The sequence below is a fragment of the Scyliorhinus torazame genome, chromosome 3 (genome assembly GCF_047496885.1).
Source record: "Scyliorhinus torazame isolate Kashiwa2021f chromosome 3, sScyTor2.1, whole genome shotgun sequence".
Taxonomy (NCBI): domain Eukaryota; kingdom Metazoa; phylum Chordata; class Chondrichthyes; order Carcharhiniformes; family Scyliorhinidae; genus Scyliorhinus; species Scyliorhinus torazame.
In genome coordinates this window covers 364,786,316-364,808,655 of record NC_092709.1, presented here as the reverse complement: position 1 = coordinate 364,808,655, position 22,340 = coordinate 364,786,316, and the positions used below count along the sequence as shown (strand labels likewise).

Sequence of the window (22,340 nt, the reverse complement as noted above, 5' to 3'; positions counted from 1 at the left end):
AGAACTAACCTCTGACATCTGTCTTATATCCATCACCCCTCAATTTAAAGCTATGTCCCCTCATGCTAGACATTACCATCTGAGGAAAAAGGCTATCACTGTCCACCCTATCCATACCTCTGATCATCTTGTATGCCTCAATTAAGTCACCTCTTAACCTTCTTCTCTCTAACGAAAACAGCCTCAAGTCCCTCAGCCTTACCTCATAAGATCGTCCCTCCATACCAGGCAACATTCTGGTAAATCTCCTCTGCACCCTTTCCAATGCTTCCACATCCTTCCTATAATGCGGCGACCAGAATTGCACGCAATACTCCAAATGCGGCCGTACCAGAGTTTTGTATAGCTGCAACATGACCTCATGGCTCCGAAACTCAATCCCTCTACCAATAAAAGCTAACACACCGTACGCCTTCTTAACAACCCTCTCAACCTGGGTGGCAACTTTCAGGGATCTATGTACATGGACACCGAGATCTCTCTGCTCATCCACACTGCCAAGAATCTTACCATTAGCCCAGTACTCAGTCTTCCTGTTATTCCTTCCAAAATGAATCACCTCACACTTTTCTGCATTAAACTCCATTTGCCACCTCTCAGCCCAGCGCTGTAGCTTATCTATGTCCCTCTGTAACTTGTAACATCCTTCTGCACTGTCCACAACTCCACCAACTTTAGTGTCATCTGCAAATTTACTCATCCATCCTTTTACACCCTTCTCCAGGATTTATAAAAATGACAATCAGCAGTGGCTCCAAAACAGATCCTTGTGGTACACCACTAGTAACTGGACTCCAGTCTGAACATTTCCCATCAACCACCACCCTTTGTCTTCTTCCAGCTAGCCAATTTCTAATCCAAACTGCTAAATCACCCTGAATCCCATGCCTCCGTATTTTCTGTAGTAGCCTACCGTGGGGAACCTGATCAAACGCTTTACTGAAATCCATATACACCACATCAACTGCTTTACCCTCATCCACTTGTTTGGTCACCTTCTCAAAGAACTCAATAAGGTTTGTGAGGCACGACCTACTCTTCACAAAACCGTGTTGACTATCTCTAATCAAGTTATTCCTTTCCAGATGATTATACATCCTATCTCTTATAAACCTTTCCAAGATTTTGCCCACAACAGAAATAAGTCTCACTGTTGGATAGTTACCTGCGTTGTCTATACTCCCCTTCTTGATCAAGGGGACAACATTTTCTATCCTCCAGTCTTCTGGCACTATTCCTGTAGACAAAGATGACTTAAAGGTCAAAGCCAAAGGCTCAGCAATCTCCTCCCTAGCTTCCCAGAGAATCCTAGGATAAATCCCATCCGGCCCAGGGGACTTATCTATTTTCACACTTTCCAGAATTGCTAACACTTATGAACCTCAAGCCCTGCTAGTCTAGTAGCCCGAATCTCAGTGTTCTCCTCGACGGGTTCCCGGCGGACTTCGACAAAACATCTGCGACAGCACTGGCCCCGCACCTGTCACGTCTAGTCAATTGCTGTTGTATATTCTCTTTTTGCACTATGTTAATGTTCACTCTATTTTTCTGTGTTAGGATTATTACTATTTAATATGAAAAACTTTGCAAAACTTTAATAAAAAAATATTTTAAAAAACAAACTTTTGGTTGGTTCTTAAGTTGGCTGTTTAATCACATTTGCTCAAGAGTCGCCAGGTATCTTTCGACACCGCCACAAGGTTCAGAACCGAATACTGATCAATGACTCGAAACACCAGTTAGTAAGTTCAAAAGCAATGCTCATTTATTTACACACAGTCAAATCTACTCATGCATAAACTCTACAAACTAAACTACCACTATTACTAAGGCCTACACTTAGCTTCGGGCGCCCACTCAGTCAGAGGAACAATGGCCGTTGCTCGGTTCTGAGGCTGCTGGGTTGAGCTGTTTACAGGGTAGCGACTAGGAGCGTCTATCTCGTAGCGTGCGTTGACTTGGGACTTACTTGGTCTGGTGTAGCTGCTAGGCTGGTCTCTCTCTTCACTGAGAGCCAAGGCCAAAGGAGGGAATTCTCCCTTGGGTGATACCTCTTATACTGAAAAGGGCTTCGCGCGCAACTGAAGGGATCCCGCTAAGATCCATGTGAACACGAAGGCTGTCTTCATCTTAGTCGGACTTCTTCTTTGTCTTCCTCTGGGGTTCCTGGGTTTCTGAAGATCTGTGAACACAAGCATAATTTCTGTTATTATCTTGCTTAAGATCTCGTATGTCTGTCTGTCTGTCCTTTGCTGCCAATTTCGCTTTATAATTGGTCACCATCTGTGACTCCCTCATTTTAAAAAAACCCGAATATTTGGACAAGACATCTAAGAAAATACTGCGGTACTGCGAGCCGCCTCGCAGCCTGTGTGATTTACCATCCCAGTGTTTGAGGATGTAAATAGCAGAGGGAAGCAACCTAAGGGTTGCCAAAACCAAACAAAAGAATTTTGACTGTAACGAGCCAAAATGGGGTGCCTATGGGCCGCGGCGGGTAAGAAATGGGTGGAATCCCCGGGTAGGACGGTGATCAATGCCGTATGTGCTCTACCCAAGCGGAGCTGACCAGTGGGGGGGTGGGGGGTCCTCAGGGAGGGCGGGGACCAATGCCGTTTCTCCAATGCCTGAGCAACCAGCAAGAACGGGTAAGAATGTGGTCATCGTGGGGGCTGCCTCTCGAATTAGGAGAGCAACTATGAGTCGGGTTCTGTCGACAGACTAGTTCCTCTGAACTATTGTCTGGGGACAAACTTGTTCCATTAACAAGTTTCTGGGGACAAACTAGTTCCTCTAACAGCCATTGGCCGTCAAAGGGGGTGGTGACGTGGGGCCATGAAAAACTTTCCGAGTTTACACACAACACTTAACGATAACACTAACGAACAAACATTCAACAGACATGGTGCAGGTTCCATCAGAAAGGACACCGTATCTCTCCAACGGTTCCTTTTTTCTCCATCATCTGGACACCTCACTGCTCCATAGCGAACAGGGTCGCAAAGGGATTGGTTTGGTGGGAGTCAGACTCTAATTGATCATCTTCTCCCGGCTGCCAAACTCTTGTCTGCAGTAACCGTGCTAAAGCTGCTTGGGGCGAATTGGGGTCCATCTCATCATTCCGAATGAGCCTGAACGAATTGTCTCGGTGCCAGAATCGTGTGTCGAGGTTGGAGCTACTGTGCTTCAATCCGTAATCGTCGGGCTGTGGGTCTGGGTCAGGGGCTTTGATATAAGTGATCTCAAATGGGTCGGTAGAATCATGCTCAGATTCGCTGGGAGTGGGGCCTGGTGCAGGGATGTAGGCGTAACGTGGTGTGCTGTGGCTGTCGTCATTGTGATCGCTATCACTGTCACTGTCGCTGCTGGTTGAGGGAAGGGAGAGGCGGAGTCGTGCCTCTGGCGGCGGAGTTGAAGTCGTGTCTGAGGGTGGGCTGGAGTTGTTGGGGGAGGGTAAGACTACGTCATCTGTGGGCGGGGCGTGATTGTCTGCTGCTGCGAGCAGGATGTGGTGTGTGTGGTTATTCTGTGAGCCGTAAGCCTTGAGCTGGTTTATATGAAACCACGCAGACTTACCATTGGGAGTTGTTATTTTGTATACTGAGGGGCTGACTGTGTCCGAAATGGAGTACGGTCCGGAAAATTTTGGGGAGAGGAATGAACTGGGGTTGTAAAGGGAAAGCATAACTTGTTGCCCTACTGTAAACTCAGGGGCGTGTACTGTTTTGTCGAAACAAGCTTTGCTCTGTTTCTTCCTGGTTCCAAGTCTCACTGCTGCGGTGAGTTGGGCTGCCTTTGTGCTCTGCACTAGTTGTGTGACCGTGTTTTCATGTGTGAGGGCTGTAACTTTCCAAGGCCAGCACATCCTTCCTTAGATACGGGGCCCAAAACTGCTCACAATACTCCAAATGGGGTCTGACCAGAGCCTTATACAGCCTCAGACATACATCCCTGGTCTTGTATTCTAGCCCTCTCGACATGAATGCTAACATTGCATTTGCCTTCCTAACTGTCGACTGAACCTGCACATTAACCTTCAGAGAATCGTGAATAAGGACTCCCAAGTCCCTTTGTGCTTCTGCTTTCCGAAGCATCTTCCCATTTAGAAAATAGCCTATGCCTAGATTCCTCCTTCCAAAGTGCATAACCTCACACTTTTCCACATTGTATTCCATCTGCCACTTCATTGCCCACTCTCCTAGCCTGTCCATGTCCTTCTGCAGCCCCCCTGCTTCCTCAATACTACCTGTCCCTCTACAGATCTTTGTATCATCTGCAAACTTAGCAACAGGGCCTCCAGTTCATTCTTCCAGATCATTAATATATATTGTGAAAAGTTGTGGTCCCAGCGCAGACCCCTGAGGCACACCACTAGTCACCGGCTGCCATCCTGAGAAAGTCCCCTTTATCCCCACTTTCTGCCTTCTGCCAGTCAGCCAATCCTCTATCCATGCCAGGATCTTACCCTGAACACCATGGGCTCTTAACTTATTTAACAGTCTCCTATGCGGCACCTTGTCAAAGGCCTTCTGGAAATCTAAATAAATCGCGTCCCCTGGTTCTCCTTTGTCTAACTTCCTTGTTACCTCCTCAAAGAACTCGAACAGATTTGTCAGATACCACTACCCTTTGACGAAGCCGTGCTGACTCAGTCCTATTTTACCATGCACTTCCAAGTACTCCGCGATCTCATCTTTAATAACAGACTCTAAAACCTTACCAATGACCGAAGTCAGGCTAACCGGCCTATAATTTCCCGTCTTCTGCCTCCCTCCCTTCTTAAAAAGCAGTGTTACACATGGGCATCGCTGACAAGGCCAGGATTTGTTGCCCATTCTCGCGGGCATTTAAGAGCCAACCACATTGGTCTGGGTCTGGAGTCACGTGTAGGCCAGACCAGGTAAGGATGGCAGATTTCCTTCTCTGAAGGACATTAGTGAACCAGATGGGTTTTTACGACAATCCTTTCCTGCTCTCCAATGTTGGGGCCAACTTTCCATTCCAGATTTAATCATTGTATTTAAATTACACCAGCTGTCGTCAGAGCATTGTAGCTTTTTAAAATTCATTAACGGGATGTGGGCATTGCAGGTTAAGCCAGCATTTACTGCCCATCCATCGTTGCCCATCAGAAGGTGGGGGTGAGCTGCCTTCTTGAACCGCTGCAGTCCCTGAGGTGTAGGTACACCCACTGAGCTGTTAGGGAGGGAGTTCCATTTTGACCCAGCGACAGTGAGGGAACGGCGATATATTTCCCAGTCAGGGTGGTGAGTGACTTGGAGGGGAGCCTCCAGGCGGTTGGGTTCCCAGGTATCTGCTGCTCTTGTCCTTCTAGATGGTCGTGGCCATGGGTTTGGAAGGTGCTGCCTGAGGGACCTTGGTGAGTTGTTGCACGTCCCCCACAGCAATAGACAGGGCCGGGGATTACTAGTCTAGCGCACAACCACCATCTCCCTCTGTTGCAGTATGTATTTAAGCAGTACTCTGAACTAATCTTTATTGAAATGTCTCTCAATCTTCACACAGGTTATCACAGTCACCAAAAAACGTTACTTGAAGAATTGAAGGATTATAAAGTTGTATTCCCCAAAGTCCTCTCTGGGAAAAAGAAACGGAGTATATCCACACTGCCTCAGGTAATTAATCTGACAGGGTTCTGTAGTCGGAATGCATTAACTCTTCCCAACCTGTTGTGCAATGATCTCAATCATTTCAACCCATCCAACATTAAAATAGAAGCAAAACATTGTGGGTACAGAGAATGTGAAATATAAAATCCCTGCAGCTCTCGTGTTGCACGAACTGCTGTAAAGAAGGAGGCTGGTTACTCAGCTTAATGTTCAGTGAGAGGTTGACACTCACAGTTCCTGTTCATAGGCAGTGAAAACCTCCTCCTCACTCTGCCGCAGGGAGTGGAATGCAATAGAAAGCAGGGCTTAGATAAGAGCAGACAGCCGGAGGTGAGGGGGGGGGAGCGTCCTCAAGGCTGATCGAACAATAGGTCAGCGGGGGGGGGGGGGGGGGGGGGGGTAATTCAAGCTAAAACTGAAAGGGAAGGTTGAAAACTGTCTGCCCCAAGTGCTTTTTAAAGAGAATTAGATATCTGTCTAATTAGAGAAACGCAAAGCTTTGGGGTTGAATTTAAATCCTTTGATGGGACAGGATTGAAGTGAAAGGGAGAAGGGAGGTGGGGATTGCATTTACAGCTTGCAGACTGGATCACGGCAGACAGACTGCTGTTTGTCTCAGGCTCAATGTTCCAGTGTCACAAGAATCAGGTGTGTCCCTTGACGTGCCCCAGGGATATTTGTCTGGCGGAGAGAGAACTGGTTTGGGAGACTAAATATAAAGTCGTTAACTCCCCACAGTAGGTGCAGCAGAGAGAGGATTTTACTCTGCAATTAGAGGGAAATTTGATGCAAAGGGAAAATAAACATCAGACCTCTTCACTGGGTGAAGGGGCAAGGTCAAAGGGTGAAGAATGAACAAGTCCGACACCTTCCAGTCCGGGACCTTCCAGTCCGACACCTTCCAGTCCGACACCTTCCAGTCCGGGACCTTCCAGTCCGGGACCTTCCAGTCCGGGACCTTCCAGTCCGACACCTTCCAGTCCGACACCTTCCAGTCCGACACCTTCCAGTCCGACACCTTCCAGTCCGGGACCTTCCAGTCCGACACCTTCCAGTCCGACACCTTCCAGTCCGGGACCTTCCAGTCCGACACCTTCCAGTCCGACACCTTCCAGTCCGACACCTTCCAGTCCGGGACCTTCCAGTCCGGGACCTTCCAGTCCGACACCTTCCAGTCCGACACCTTCCAGTCCGGGACCTTCCAGTCCGACACCTTCCAGTCCGGGACCTTCCAGTCCGACACCTTCCAGTCCGACACCTTCCAGTCCGGGACCTTCCAGTCCGGGACCTTCCAGTCCGGGACCTTCCAGTCCGACACCTTCCAGTCCGACATCTTCCAGTCCGGGACCTTCCAGTCCGACACCTTCCAGTCCGGGACCTTCCAGTCCGACACCTTCCAGTCCGGGACCTTCCAGTCCGGGACCTTCCAGTCCGGGACCTTCCAGTCCGACACCTTCCAGTCCGGGACATTCCAGTCCGACACCTTCCAGTCCGACACCTTCCAGTCCGACACCTTCCAGTCCGGGACCTTCCAGTCCGGGACCTTCCAGTCCGACACCTTCCAGTCCGACATCTTCCAGTCCGGGACCTTCCAGTCCGACACCTTCCTGTCCGAAACCTTCCAGTCCGACACCTTCCAGTCCGGGACCTTCCAGTCCGGGAACTTCCAGTCCGGGACCTTCCAGTCCGACACCTTCCAGTCCGACACCTTCCAGTCCGGGACCTTCCAGTCCGACACCTTCCAGTCCGACATCTTCCAGTCCGACACCTTCCAGTCCGACACCTTCCAGTCCGACACCTTCCAGTCCGGGACCTTCCAGTCCAACACCTTCCAGTCCGGGACCTTCCAGTCCGGGACCTTCCAGTCCGACATCTTCCAGTCCGGGACCTTCCAGTCCGACACCTTCCAGTCCGGGACCTTCCAGTCCGGCACCTTCCAGTCCGGGACCTTCCAGTCCGGAACCTTCCAGTCCGGGACCTTCCAGTCCGGGACCTTCCAGTCCGACACCTTCCAGTCCGACACCTTCCAGTCCGACACCTTCAAGTCCGACACCTTCCAGTCCGACACCTTCCAGTCCGACACCTTCCAGTCCGACACCTTCCAGTCCGACACCTTCCAGTCCGACACCTTCCAGTCCGACTCCTTCCAGTCCGACACCTTCCAGTCCGGGACCTTCCAGTCCGACACCTTCCAGTCCGACACCTTCCAGTCCGACACCTTCCAGTCCGACACCTTCCAGTCCGACACCTTCCAGTCCGACACCTTCCAGTCCGACACCTTGCAGTCCGACACCTTCCAGTCCGACACCTTCCAGTCCGGGACCTTCCAGTCCGACACCTTCCAGTCCGGGACCTTCCAGTCCGGGACCTTCCAGTCCGACACCTTCCAGTCCGACACCTTCCAGTCCGGGACCTTCCAGTCCGACACCTTCCAGTCCGACACCTTCCAGTCCGGGACCTTCCAGTCCGGGACCTTCCAGTCCGGGACCTTCCAGTCCGGGACCTTCCAGTCCGACACCTTCCAGTCCGACACCTTCCAGTCCGACACCTTCCAGTCCGACACCTTCCAGTCCGACACCTTCCAGTCCGGGACCTTCCAGTCCGACACCTTCCAGTCCGGGACCTTCCAGTCCGGGACCTTCCAGTCCGGGACCTTCCAGTCCGGGACCTTCCAGTCCGACACCTTCCAGTCCGACACCTTCCAGTCCGACACCTTCCAGTCCGGGACCTTCCAGTCCGACACCTTCCAGTCCGACACCTTCCAGTCCGACACCTTCCAGTCCGACACCTTCCAGTCCGGGACCTTCCAGTCCGGGACCTTCCAGTCCGACACCTTCCAGTCCGAGACCTTCCAGTCCGGGACCTTCCAGTCCGGGACCTTCCAGTCCGACACCTTCCAGTCCGACACCTTCCAGTCCGACACCTTCCAGTCCGACACCTTCCAGTCCGACACCTTCCAGTCCGACACCTTCCAGTCCGGGACCTTCCAGTCCGACACCTTCCAGTCCGACAGCTTCCAGTCCGACACCTTCCAGTCCGACACCTTCCAGTCCGACACCTTCCAGTCCGACAACTTCCAGTCCGACACCTTCCAGTCCGGGACCTTCCAGTCCGACACCTTCCAGTCCGGGACCTTCCAGTCCGACACCTTCCAGTCCGACACCTTCCAGTCCGACACCTTCCAGTCCGACACCTTCCAGTCCGACACCTTCCAGTCCGACACCTTCCAGTCCGACACCTTCCAGTCCGACATCTTCCAGTCCGGCACCTTCCAGTCCGGGACCTTCCAGTCCGGGACCTTCCAGTCCGACACCTTCCAGTCCGCGACCTTCCAGTCCGGGACCTTCCAGTCCGACACCTTCCAGTCCGACACCTTCCAGTCCGACACCTTCCAGTCCGGGACCTTCCAGTCCGACACCTTCCAGTCCGACACCTTCCAGTCCGACACCTTCCAGTCCGACACCTTCCAGTCCGACACCTTCCAGTCCGACACCTTCCAGTCCGACACCTTCCAGTCCGGGACCTTCCAGTCCGACACCTTCCAGTCCGACACCTTCCAGTCCGGGACCTTCCAGTCCGGGACCTTCCAGTCCGACACCTTCCAGTCCGAGACCTTCCAGTCCGGGACCTTCCAGTCCGGGACCTTCCAGTCCGACACCTTCCAGTCCGGGACCTTCCAGTCCGACACCTTCCAGTCCGGCACCTTCCAGTCCGGGACCTTCCAGTCCGACACCTTCCAGTCCGAGACCTTCCAGTCCGGGACCTTCCAGTCCGACACCTTCCAGTCCGACACCTTCCAGTCCGGGACCTTCCAGTCCGACACCTTCCAGTCCGACACCTTCCAGTCCGACACCTTCCAGTCCGGGACCTTCCAGTCCGACACCTTCCAGTCCGACACCTTCCAGTCCGACACCTTCCAGTCCGAAACCTTCCAGTCCGGGAACTTCCAGTCCGACACCTTCCAGTCCGGCACCTTCCAGTCCGACACCTTCCAGTCCGGCACCTTCCAGTCCGACACCTTCCAGTCCGGGACCTTCCAGTCCGGGACCTTCCAGTCCGACACCTTCCAGTCCGACATCTTCCAGTCCGGCACCTTCCAGTCCGGGACCTTCCAGTCCGGGACCTTCCAGTCCGACACCTTCCAGTCCGACACCTTCCAGTCCGGGACCTTCCAGTCCGACACCTTCCAGTCCGACACCTTCCAGTCCGGGACCTTCCAGTCCGACACCTTCCAGTCCGACACCTTCCAGTCCGACACCTTCCAGTCCGACACCTTCCAGTCCGACACCTTCCAGTCCGACACCTTCCAGTCCGACACCTTCCAGTCCGGGACCTTCCAGTCCGACACCTTCCAGTCCGACACCTTCCAGTTCGACACCTTCCAGTCCGGGACCTTCCAGTCCGACACCTTCCAGTCCGGGACCTTCCAGTCCGACACCTTCCAGTCCGGGACCTTCCAGTCCGACACCTTCCAGTCCGACACCTTCCAGTCCGACACCTTCCAGTCTGACACCTTCCAGTCCGACACCTTCCAGTCCGGGACCTTCCAGTCCGACACCTTCCAGTCCGACACCTTCCAGTCCGGGACCTTCCAGTCCGGGACCTTCCAGTCCGACACCTTCCAGTCCGAGACCTTCCAGTCCGGGACCTTCCAGTCCGGGACCTTCCAGTCCGACACCTTCCAGTCCGGGACCTTCCAGTCCGACACCTTCCAGTCCGGCACCTTCCAGTCCGGGACCTTCCAGTCCGACACCTTCCAGTCCGAGACCTTCCAGTCCGGGACCTTCCAGTCCGACACCTTCCAGTCCGACACCTTCCAGTCCGGGACCTTCCAGTCCCACACCTTCCAGTCCGACACCTTCCAGTCCGACACCTTCCAGTCCGGGACCTTCCAGTCCGGGACCTTCCAGTCCGACACCTACCAGTCCGACACCTTCCAGTCCGACACCTTCCAGTCCGACACCTTCCAGTCCGGGACCTTCCAGTCCGACACCTTCCAGTCCGGCACCTTCCAGTCCGACACCTTCCAGTCCGGCACCTTCCAGTCCGACACCTTCCAGTCCGGGACCTTCCAGTCCGGGACCTTCCAGTCCGACACCTTCCAGTCCGACACCTTCCTGTCCGACACCTTCCTGTCCGACACCTTCCAGTCCGGGACCTTCCAGTCCGACACCTTCCAGTCCGACACCTTCCAGTCCGACACCTTCCAGTCCGACACCTTCCAGTCCGACACCTTCCAGTCCGACACCTTCCAGTCCGACACCTTCCAGTCCGGCACCTTCCAGTCCGACACCTTCCAGTCCGGGACCTTCCAGTCCGGGACCGTCCAGTCCGGCACCTTCCAGTCCGACACCTTCCAGTCCGGGACCTTCCAGTCCGACACCTTCCAGTCCGGCACCTTCCAGTCCGACACCTTCCAGTCCGGCACCTTCCAGTCCGACACCTTCCAGTCCGACACCTTCCAGTCCGGGACCTTCCAGTCCGACACCTTCCAGTCCGACATCTTCCAGTCCGACACCTTCCAGTCCGACACCTTCCAGTCCGGGACCTTCCAGTCCGACACCTTCAAGTCCGGGACCTTCCAGTCCGGGACCTTCCAGTCCGACACCTGCCAGTCCGACACCTTCCAGTCCGGGACCTTCCAGTCCGACACCTTCCAGTCCGGGACCTTCCAGTCCGGGACCTTCCAGTCCGACACCTTCCAGTCCGGGACCTTCCAGTCCGACACGTTCCAGTCTGAGACCTTCCAGTCCGACACCTTCCAGTCCGGGACCTTCCAGTCCGGGACCTTCCAGTCCGACACCTTCCAGTCCGGGACCTTCCAGTCCGGGACCTTCCAGTCCGACACCTTCCAGTCCGGGACCTTCCAGTCCGACACCTTCCAGTCTGAGACCTTCCAGTCCGACACCTTCCAGTCCGACACCTTCCAGTCCGACACCTTCCAGTCCGACACCTTCCAGTCCGGGACCTTCCAGTCCGACACCTTCCAGTCCGACACCTTCCAGTCCGACACCTTCCAGTCCGACACCTTCCAGTCCGGGACCTTCCAGTCCGACACCTTCCAGTCCGACACCTTCCAGTCCGGGACCTTCCAGTCCGACACCTTCCAGTCCGACACCTCCCAGTCCGGGACCTTCCAGTCCGGGACCTTCCAGTCCGGGACCTTCCAGTCCGACACCTTCCAGTCCGACACCTTCCAGTCCGGGACCTTCCAGTCCGGGACCTTCCAGTCCGACACATTCCAGTCCGACACCTTCCAGTCCGGGACCTTCCAGTCCGGGACCTTCCAGTCCGGGACCTTCCAGTCCGGGACCTTCCAGTCCGACACCTTCCAGTCCGACACCTTCCAGTCCGACACCTTCCAGTCCGACACCTTCCAGTCCGGGACCTTCCAGTCCGACACCTTCCAGTCCGGCACCTTCCAGTCCGACACCTTCCAGTCCGACAGCTTCCAGTCCGGGAGCTTCCAGTCCGGGACCTTCCAGTCCGGGACCTTCCAGTCCGACACCTTCCAGTCCGGGACCTTCCAGTCCGTCACCTTCCAGTCCGGGACCTTCCAGTCCGGGACCTTCCAGTCCGGCACCTTCCAGTCCGGGACCTTCCAGTCCGACACCTTCCAGTCCGACACCTTCCAGTCCGGGACCTTCCAGTCCGACACCTTCCAGTCCGACACCTTCCAGTCCGACACCTTCCAGTCCGACACCTTCCCGTCCGACACGTTCCAGTCCGGGACCTTCCAGTCCGACACCTTCCAATCCGGGACCTTCCAGTCCGACACCTTCCAGTCCGGGACCTTCCAGTCCGACACCTTCCAGTCCGACACCTTCCCGTCCCACACCTTCCAGTCCGACACCTTCCAGTCCGACACCTTCCCGTCCGACACGTTCCAGTCCGGGACCTTCCAGTCCGACACCTTCCAATCCGGGACCTTCCAGTCCGACACCTTCCAGTCCGGGACCTTCCAGTCCGAATCCTTCCAGTCCGGGAACTTCCAGTCCGGGACCTTCCAGTCCGACACCTTCCAGTCCGACACCTTCCAGTCCGACACCTTCCAGTCCGACACCTTCCAGTCCGGGACCTTCCAGTCCGACACCTTCCAGTCCGACATCTTCCAGTCCGGGACCTTCCAGTCCGGGACCTTCCAGTCCGACACCTTCCAGTCCGACACCTTCCAGTCCGACACCTTCCAGTCCGACACCTTCCAGTCCGACACCTTCCAGTCCGACACCTTCCAGTCCGACACCTTCCAGTACGACACCTTCCAGTCCGACACCTTCCAGTCCGACACCATCCAGTCCGTCACCTTCCAGTCCGACACCTTCCAGTCCGACACCTTCCAGTCCCGACACCTTCCAGTCCGACACCTTCCAGTCCGACACCTTCCAGTCCGACACCTTCCAGTCCGACACCTTCCAGTCCGACACCTTCCAGTCCGACACCTTCCAGTCCGACACCTTCCAGTCCGGGACCTTCCAGTCCGACACCTTCCAGTCCGGGACCTTCCAGTCCGACACCTTCCAGTCCGACACCTTCCAGTCCGACACCTTCAGTCCCGACACCTTCCAGTCCGACACCTTCCAGTCCGACACCTTCCAGTCCGACACCTTCCAGTCCGACACCTACCAGTCCGACACCTTCCAGTCCGGGACCTTCCAGTCCGACACCTTCCAGTCCGACACCTTCCAGTCCGGGACCTTCCAGTCCGACACCTTCCAGTCCGACACCTTCCAGTCCGGGACCTTCCAGTCCGGGACCTTCCAGTCCGGGACCTTCCAGTCCGGGACCTTCCAGTCCGGGACCTTCCAGTCCGGGACCTTCCAGTCCGACACCTTCCAGTCCGACACCTTCCAGTCCGACACCTTCCAGTCCGACACCTTCCAGTCCGACACCTTCCAGTCCGACACCTTCCAGTCCGGGACCTTCCAGTCCGACACCTTCCAGTCCGACACCTTCCAGTCCGACACCTTCCAGTCCGACACCTTCCAGTCCGACACCTTCCAGTCCGGGACCTTCCAGTCCGACACCTTCCAGTCCGACACCTTCCAGTCCGACACCTTCCAGTCCGGGACCTTCCAGTCCGACACCTTCCAGTCCGACACCTTCCAGTCCGACACCTTCCAGGCCGGGACCTTCCAGTCCGGCACCTTCCAGTCCGACACCTTCCAGTCCGGGACCTTCCAGTCCGACACCTTCCAGTCCGGGACCTTCCAGTCCGACACCTTCCAGTCCGGGACCTTCCAGTCCGACACCTTCCAGTCCGGCACCTTCCAGTCCGGGACCTTCCAGTCCGACACCTTCCAGTCCGACACCTTCCAGTCCGGGACCTTCCAGTCCGGGACCTTCCAGTCCGACACCTTCCAGTCCGAGACCTTCCAGTCCGACACCTTCCAGTCCGGGACCTTCCAGTCCGACACCTTCCAGTCCGACACCTTCCAGTCCGACACCTTCCAGTCTGACACCTTCCAGTCCGGGACCTTCCAGTCCGGGACCTTCCAGTCCGACACCTTCCAGTCCGGGACCTTCCAGTCCGGCACCTTCCAGTCCGACACCTTCCAGTCCGAGACCTTCCAGTCCGGGACCTTCCAGTCCGACACCTTCCAGTCCGGGACCTTCCAGTCCGGGACCTTCCAGTCCGGGACCTTCCAGTCCGACACCTTCCAGTCCGACACCTTCCAGTCTGGGACCTTCCAGTCCGGGACCTTCCAGTCCGGGACCTTCCAGTCCGGGACCTTCCAGTCCGACACCTTCCAGTCCGGGACCTTCCAGTCCGGGACCTTCCAGTCCGACACCTTCCAGTCCGACACCTTCCAGTCCGACACCTTCCAGTCCGGCACTTCCAGTCCGACACCTTCCAGTCCGGGACCTTCCAGTCCGACACCTTCCAGTCCGACACCTTCCAGTCCGACACCTTCCAGTCCGACACCTTCCAGTCCGGGACCTTCCAGTCCGGGACCTTCCAGTCCGACACCTTCCAGTCCGGGACCTTCCAGTCCGACACCTTCCAGTCCGACACCTTCCAGTCCGAGACCTTCCAGTCCGGGACCTTCCAGTCCGACACCTTCCAGTCCGGGACCTTCCAGTCCGGCACCTTCCAGTCCGGGACCTTCCAGTCCGGGACCTTCCAGTCCGACACCTTCCAGTCCGACACCTTCCAGTCCGACACCTTCCAGTCCGACACCTTCCAGTCCGGGACCTTCCAGTCCGACACCTTCCAGTCCGACACCTTCCAGTCCGGGACCTTCCAGTCCGGGACCTTCCAGTCCGATACCTTCCAGTCCGACACCTTCCAGTCCGGGACCTTCCAGTCCGGCACCTTCCAGTCCGACACCTTCCAGTCCGACACCTTCCAGTCCGGGACCTTCCAGTCCGACACCTTCCAGTCCGGGACCTTCCAGTCCGGGACCTTCCAGTCCGACACCTTCCAGTCCGACACCTTCCAGTCCGACACCTTCCAGTCCGACACCTTCCAGTCCGACACCTTCCAGTCCGGGACCTTCCAGTCCGACACCTTCCAGTCCGACACCTTCCAGTCCGACACCTTCCAGTCCGACACCTTCCAGTCCGGGACCTTCCAGTCCGGGACCTTCCAGTCCGGGACCTTCCAGTCCGGGACCTTCCAGTCCGACACCTTCCAGTCCGGGACCTTCCAGTCCGACACCTTCCAGTCCGACACCTTCCAGTCCGACACCTTCCAGTCCGACACCTTCCAGTCCGGCACCTTCCAGTCCGACACCTTCCAGTCCGGGACCTTCCAGTCCGACACCTTCCAGTCCGACACCTTCCAGTCCGACACCTTCCAGTCCGGGACCTTCCAGTCCGACACCTTCCAGTCCGGGACCTTCCAGTCCGGGACCTTCCAGTCCGACACCTTCCAGTCCGGGACCTTCCAGTCCGACACCTTCCAGTCCGGGACCTTCCAGTCCGGGATCTTCCAGTCCGACACCTTCCAGTCCGGGACCTTCCAGTCCGACACCTTCCAGTCCGACACCTTCCAGTCCGACACCTTCCAGTCCGACACCTTCCAGTCCGACACCTTCCAGTCCGGGACCTTCCAGTCCGACACCTTCCAGTCCGACACCTTCCAGTCCGACACCTTCCAGTCCGGGACCTTCCAGTCCGGGACCTTCCAGTCCGGGACCTTCCAGTCCGACACCTTCCAGTCCGACACCTTCCAGTCCGACACCTTCCAGTCCGACACCTTCCAGTCCGACACCTTCCAGTCCGACACCTTCCAGTCCGGGACCTTCCAGTCCGACACCTTCCAGTCCGACACCTTCCCGTCCGGGACCTTCCAGTCCGCGACCTTCCAGTCCGGGACCTTCCAGTCCGGGACCTTCCAGTCCGGGACCTTCCAGTCCGGGACCTTCCAGTCCGGGACCTTCCAGTCCGACACCTTCCAGTCCGACACCTTCCAGTCCGACATCTTCCAGTCCGGGACCTTCCAGTCCGGGACCTTCCAGTCCGACACCTTCCAGTCCGACACCTTCCAGTCCGACACCTTCCAGTCCGACACCTTCCAGTCCGGGACCTTCCAGTCCGACACCTTCCAGTCCGGCACCTTCCAGTCCGACTCCTTCCAGTCCGACACCTTCCAGTCCGACACCTTCCAGTCCGACACCTTCCAGTCCGACACCTTCCAGTCCGACGCCTTCCTGTCCGGGACCTTCCAGTCCGACACCTTCCAGTCCGACACCTTCCAGTCCGACACCTTCCAGTCCGGGACCTTCCAGTCCGGGACCTTCCAATCCGACACCTTCCAGTCCGACACCTTCCAGTCCGACACCTTCCAGTCCGACACCTTCCAGTCCGGGACCTTCCAGTCCGACACCTTCCAGTCCGACACCTTCCAGTCCGGGACCTTCCAGTCCGACACCTTCCAGTCCGGGACCTTCCAGTCCGGGACCTTCCAGTCCGACACCTTCCAGTCCGACACCTTCCAGTCCGGGACCTTCCAGTCCGACACCTTCCAGTCCGACACCTTCCAGTCCGGGACCTTCCAGTCCGGGACCTTCCAGTCCGGCACCTTCCAGTCCGGGACCTTCCAGTCCGGCACCTTCCAGTCCGGGACCTTCCAGTCCGGGACCTTCCAGTCCGACACCTCCCAGTCCGACACCTTCCAGTCCGACACCTTCCAGTCCGGGACCTTCCAGTCCGACACCTTCCAGTCCGGGACCTTCCAGTCCGACACCTTCCAGTCCGACACCTTCCAGTCCGACACCTTCCAGTCCGGGACCTTCCAGTCCGACACCTTCCAGTCCGACACCTTCCAGTCCGGGACCTTCCAGTCCGGGACCTTCCAGTCCGGGACCTTCCAGTCCGGAACCTTCCAGTCCGACACCTTCCAGTCCGACACCTTCCAGTCCGACACCTTCCAGTCCGACACCTTCCAGTCCGAGACCTTCCAGTCCGACACCTTCCAGTCCGGGACCTTCCAGTCCGACACCTTCCAGTCCGACACCTTCCAGTCCGGGACCTTCCAGTCCGACACCTTCCAGTCCGGGACCTTCCAGTCCGACACCTTCCAGTCCGGGACCTTCCAGTCCGGGACCTTCCAGTCCGACACCTTCCAGTCCGGGACCTTCCAGTCCGACACCTTCCAGTCCGGGACCTTCCAGTCCGACACCTTCCAGTCCGGGACCTTCCAGTCCGGGACCTTCAAGTCCGACACCTTCCAGTCCGACACCTTCCAGTCCGACACCTTCCAGTCCGACACCTTCCAGTCCGGGACCTTCCAGTCCGACACCTTCCAGTCCGACACCTTCCAGTCCGACACCTTCCAGTCCGGGACCTTCCAGTCCGACACCTTCCAATCCGGGACCTTCCAGTCCGACACCTTCCAGTCCGGGACCTTCCAGTCCGACACCTTCCAGTCCGACACCTTCCAGTCCGACACCTTCCAGTCCGACACCTTCTAGTCCGGGACCTTCCAGTCCGACACCTTCCAGTCCGACACCTTCTAGTCCGACACCTTCCAGTCCGGGACCTTCCAGTCCGGGACCTTCCAGTCCGACACCTTCCAGTCCGGGACCTTCCAGTCCGACACCTTCCAGTCCGGGACCTTCCAGTCCGACACCTTCCAGTCCGACACCTTCCAGTCCGACACCTTCCAGTCCGGGACCTTCCAGTCCGGGATCTTCCAGTCCGACACCTTCCAGTCCGACACCTTCCAGTCCGGGACCTTCCAGTCCGACACCTTCCAGTCCGACACCTTCCAGTCCGACACCTTCCAGTCCGGGACCTTCCAGTCCGACACCTTCCAGTCCGACACCTTCCAGTCCGACACCTTCCAGTCCGACACCTTCCAGTCCGGGACCTTCCAGTCCGGTACCTTCCAGTCCGACACCTTCCAGTCCGGGACCTTCCGGTACGGGACCTTCCGGTCCGGGACCTTCCGGTCCGGGACCTTCCAGTCCGACACCTTCCAGTCCGACACCTTCCAGTCCGGGACCTTCCAGTCCGACACCTTCCAGTCCGGGACCTTCCAGTCCGACACCTTCCAGTCCGGGACCTTCCAGTCCGACACCTTCCAGTCCGGCACCTTCCAGTCCGGGACCTTCCAGTCCGACACCTTCCAGTCCGGGACCTTCCAGTCCGACACCTTCCAGTCCGGGACCTTCCAGTCCGGGACCTTCCAGTCCGACACCTTCCAGTCCGACACCTTCCAGTCCGACACCTTCCAGTCCGACACCTTCCAGTCCGACACCTTCCAGTCCGACACCTTCCAGTCCGACACCTTCCAGTCCGACACCTTCCAGTCCGACACCTTCCAGTCCGACACCTTCCAGTCCGGGACCTTCCAGTCCGACACCTTCCAGTCCGGCACCTTCCAGTCCGACACCTTCCAGTCCGGGACCTTCCAGTCCGACACCTTCCAGTCCGACACCTTCCAGTCCGACACCTTCCAGTCCGGGACCTTCCAGTCCGACACCTTCCAGTCCGGGACCTTCCAGTCCGACACCTTCCAGTCCGACACCTTCCAGTCCGGGACCTTCCAGTCCGACACCTTCCAGTCCGGGACCTTCCAGTCCGGGATCTTCCAGTCCGACACCTTCCAGTCCGGGACCTTCCAGTCCGACACCTTCCAGTCCGGGACCTTCCAGTCCGACACCTTCCAGTCCGACACCTTCCAGTCCGACACCTTCCAGTCCGGGACCTTCCAGTCCGACACCTTCCAGACGGACACCTTCCAGTCCGACACCTTCCAGTCCGGGACCTTCCAGTCCGGGACCTTCCAGTCCGGGACCTTCCAGTCCGACACCTTCCAGTCCGACACCTTCCAGTCCGGGACCTTCCAGTCCGACACCTTCCAGTCCGACACCTTCCAGTCCGACACCTTCCAGCCCGACACCTTCCTGTCCGGGACCTTCCAGTCCGACACCTTCCAGTCCGGGACCTTCCAGTCCGGGACCTTCCAGTCCGGGACCTTCCAGTCCGGGACCTTCCAGTCCGGGACCTTCCAGTCCGACACCTTCCAGTCCGGGACCTTCCAGTCCCGGACCTTCCAGTCCGGGACCTTCCAGTCCGACACCTTCCAGTCCGACACCTTCCAGTCCGACATCTTCCAGTCCGGGACCTTCCAGTCCGGGACCTTCCAGTCCGACACTTTCCAGTCCGACACCTTCCAGTCCGACACCTTCCAGTCCGGGACCTTCCAGTCCGACACCTTCCAGTCCGACACCTTCCAGTCCGGCACCTTCCAGTCCGACTCCTTCCAGTCCGGGACCTTCCAGTCCGACACCTTCCAGTCCGACACCTTCCAGTCCGACACCTTCCAGTCCGGGACCTTCCAGTCCGGGACCTTCCAGTACGACACCTTCCAGTCCGACACCTTCCAGTCCGACACCTTCCAGTCCGACACCTTCCAGTCCGACACCTTCCAGTCCGACGCCTTCCTGTCCAAGACCTTCCAGTCCGACACCTTCCAGTCCAGGACCTTCCAGTCCGGGACCTTCCAGTCCGGGACCTTCCAGTCCGACACCTTCCAGTCCGACACCTTCCAGTCCGGGACCTTCCAGTCCGGGACCTTCCAGTCCGGGACCTTCCAATCCGACACCTTCCAGTCCGGGACCTTCCAGTCCGGGACCTTCCAGTCCGACACCTTCCAGTCCGACACCTTCCAGTCCGACACCTTCCAGTCCGACACCTTCCAGTCCGGGACCTTCCAGTCCGGGACCTTCCAGTCCGACACCTTCCAGTCCGGGACCTTCCAATCCGACACCTTCCAGTCCGACACCTTCCAGTCCGACACCTTCCAGTCCGACACCTTCCAGTCCGGGACCTTCCAGTCCGACACCTTCCAGTCCGACACCTTCCAGTCCGACACCTTCCAGTCCGGGACCTTCCAGTCCGACACCTTCCAGTCCGGGACCTTCCAGTCCGGGACCTTCCAGTCCGACACCTTCCAGTCCGACACCTTCCAGTCCGGGACCTTCCAGTCCGACACCTTCCAGTCCGGGACCTTCCAGTCCGGGACCTTCCAGTCCGGGACCTTACAGTCCGGCACCTTCCAGTCCGGCACCTTCCAGTCCGGCACCTTCCAGTCCGGGACCTTCCAGTCCGGGACCTTCCAGTCCGACACCTTCCAGTCCGACACCTTCCAGTCCGACACCTTCCAGTCCGGGACCTTCCAGTCCGACATCTTCCAGTCCGGGACCTTCCAGTCCGGGACCTTCCAGTCCGACACCTTCCAGTCCGACACCTTCCAGTCCGGGACCTTCCAGTCCGACACCTTCCAGTCCGACACCTTCCAGTCCGACACCTTCCAGTCCGGGACCTTCCAGTCCGACACCTTCCAGTCCGGGACCTTCCAGTCCGGGACCTTCCAGTCCGACACCTTCCAGTCCGACACCTTCCAGTCCGGGACCTTCCAGTCCGACACCTTCCAGTCCGGGACCTTCCAGTCCGGGACCTTCCAGTCCGGGACCTTCCAGTCCGGCACCTTCCAGTCCGGGACCTTCCAGTCCGGCACCTTCCAGTCCGGGACCTTCCAGTCCGGGACCTTCCAGTCCGACACCTTCCAGTCCGACACCTTCCAGTCCGACACCTTCCAGTCCGACACCTTCCAGTCCGGGACCTTCCAGTCCGACACCTTCCAGTCCGGGACCTTCCAGTCCGACACCTTCCAGTCCGACACCTTCCAGTCCGGGACCTTCCAGTCCGACACCTTCCAGTCCGACACCTTCCAGTCCGGGACCTTCCAGTCCGGGACCTTCCAGTCCGGGACCTTCCAGTCCGGAACCTTCCAGTCCGACACCTTCCAGTCCGACACCTTCCAGTCCGACACCTTCCAGTCCGACACCTTCCAGTCCGAGACCTTCCAGTCCGACACCTTCCAGTCCGGGACCTTCCAGTCCGACACCTTCCAGTCCGACACCTTCCAGTCCGGGACCTTCCAGTCCGGGACCTTCCAGTCCGGGACCTTCCAGTCCGACACCTTCCAGTCCGGGACCTTCCAGTCCGGGACCTTCCAGTCCGACACCTTCCAGTCCGGGACCTTCCAGTCCGACACCTTCCAGTCCGGGACCTTCCAGTCCGACACCTTCCAGTCCGGGACCTTCCAGTCCGGGACCTTCAAGTCCGACACCTTCCAGTCCGACACCTTCCAGACCGACACCTTCCAGTCCGACACCTTCCAGTCCGGGACCTTCCAGTCCGACACCTTCCAGTCCGACACCTTCCAGTCCGACACCTTCCAGTCCGGGACCTTCCAGTCCGACACCTTCCAATCCGGGACCTTCCAGTCCGACACCTTCCAGTCCGGGACCTTCCAGTCCGACACCTTCCAGTCCGACACCTTCCAGTCCGACACCTTCCAGTCCGACACCTTCTAGTCCGGGACCTTCCAGTCCGACACCTTCCAGTCCGACACCTTCTAGTCCGACACCTTCCAGTCCGGGACCTTCCAGTCCGGGACCTTCCAGTCCGACACCTTCCAGTCCGGGACCTTCCAGTCCGACACCTTCCAGTCCGGGACCTTCCAGTCCGACACCTTCCAGTCCGACACCTTCCAGTCCGACACCTTCCAGTCCGGGACCTTCCAGTCCGGGATCTTCCAGTCCGACACCTTCCAGTCCGACACCTTCCAGTCCGGGACCTTCCAGTCCGACACCTTCCAGTCCGACACCTTCCAGTCCGACACCTTCCAGTCCGGGACCTTCCAGTCCGACACCTTCCAGTCCGACACCTTCCAGTCCGACACCTTCCAGTCCGGGACCTTCCAGTCCGGGATCTTCCAGTCCGACACCTTCCAGTCCGACACCTTCCAGTCCGGGACCTTCCAGTCCGGTACCTTCCAGTCCGACACCTTCCAGTCCGGGACCTTCCAGTCCGGGACCTTCCGGTCCGGGACCTTCCGGTCCGGGACCTTCCAGTCCGACACCTTCCAGTCCGACACCTTCCAGTCCGGGACCTTCCAGTCCGACACCTTCCAGTCCGGGACCTTCCAGTCCGACACCTTCCAGTCCGGGACCTTCCAGTCCGACACCTTCCAGTCCGGCACCTTCCAGTCCGGGACCTTCCAGTCCGACACCTTCCAGTCCGGGACCTTCCAGTCCGACACCTTCCAGTCCGGGACCTTCCAGTCCGGGACCTTCCAGTCCGACACCTTCCAATCCGACACCTTCCAGTCCGACACCTTCCAGTCCGACACCTTCCAGTCCGACACCTTCCAGTCCGACACCTTCCAGTCCGACACCTTCCAGTCCGACACCT

At 58.0% G+C, this 22,340-nt stretch overlaps 1 protein-coding gene across 5 annotated transcripts in view; it reads left to right on the top strand.

Moving 5' to 3' along the window:
• LOC140409368 (disintegrin and metalloproteinase domain-containing protein 12-like) overlaps positions 1-22,340 on the top strand; it is a 653,965-nt gene that overhangs the window by 40,642 nt on the left and 590,983 nt on the right. For all 5 annotated transcript variants that reach the window (XM_072497812.1, XM_072497813.1, XM_072497810.1 and 2 more), the window contains exon 2: positions 5,527-5,636. In XM_072497812.1, coding sequence (XP_072353913.1) covers positions 5,527-5,636 — 110 coding nt within the window. The remainder of the gene's footprint in view (positions 1-5,526; positions 5,637-22,340) is intronic.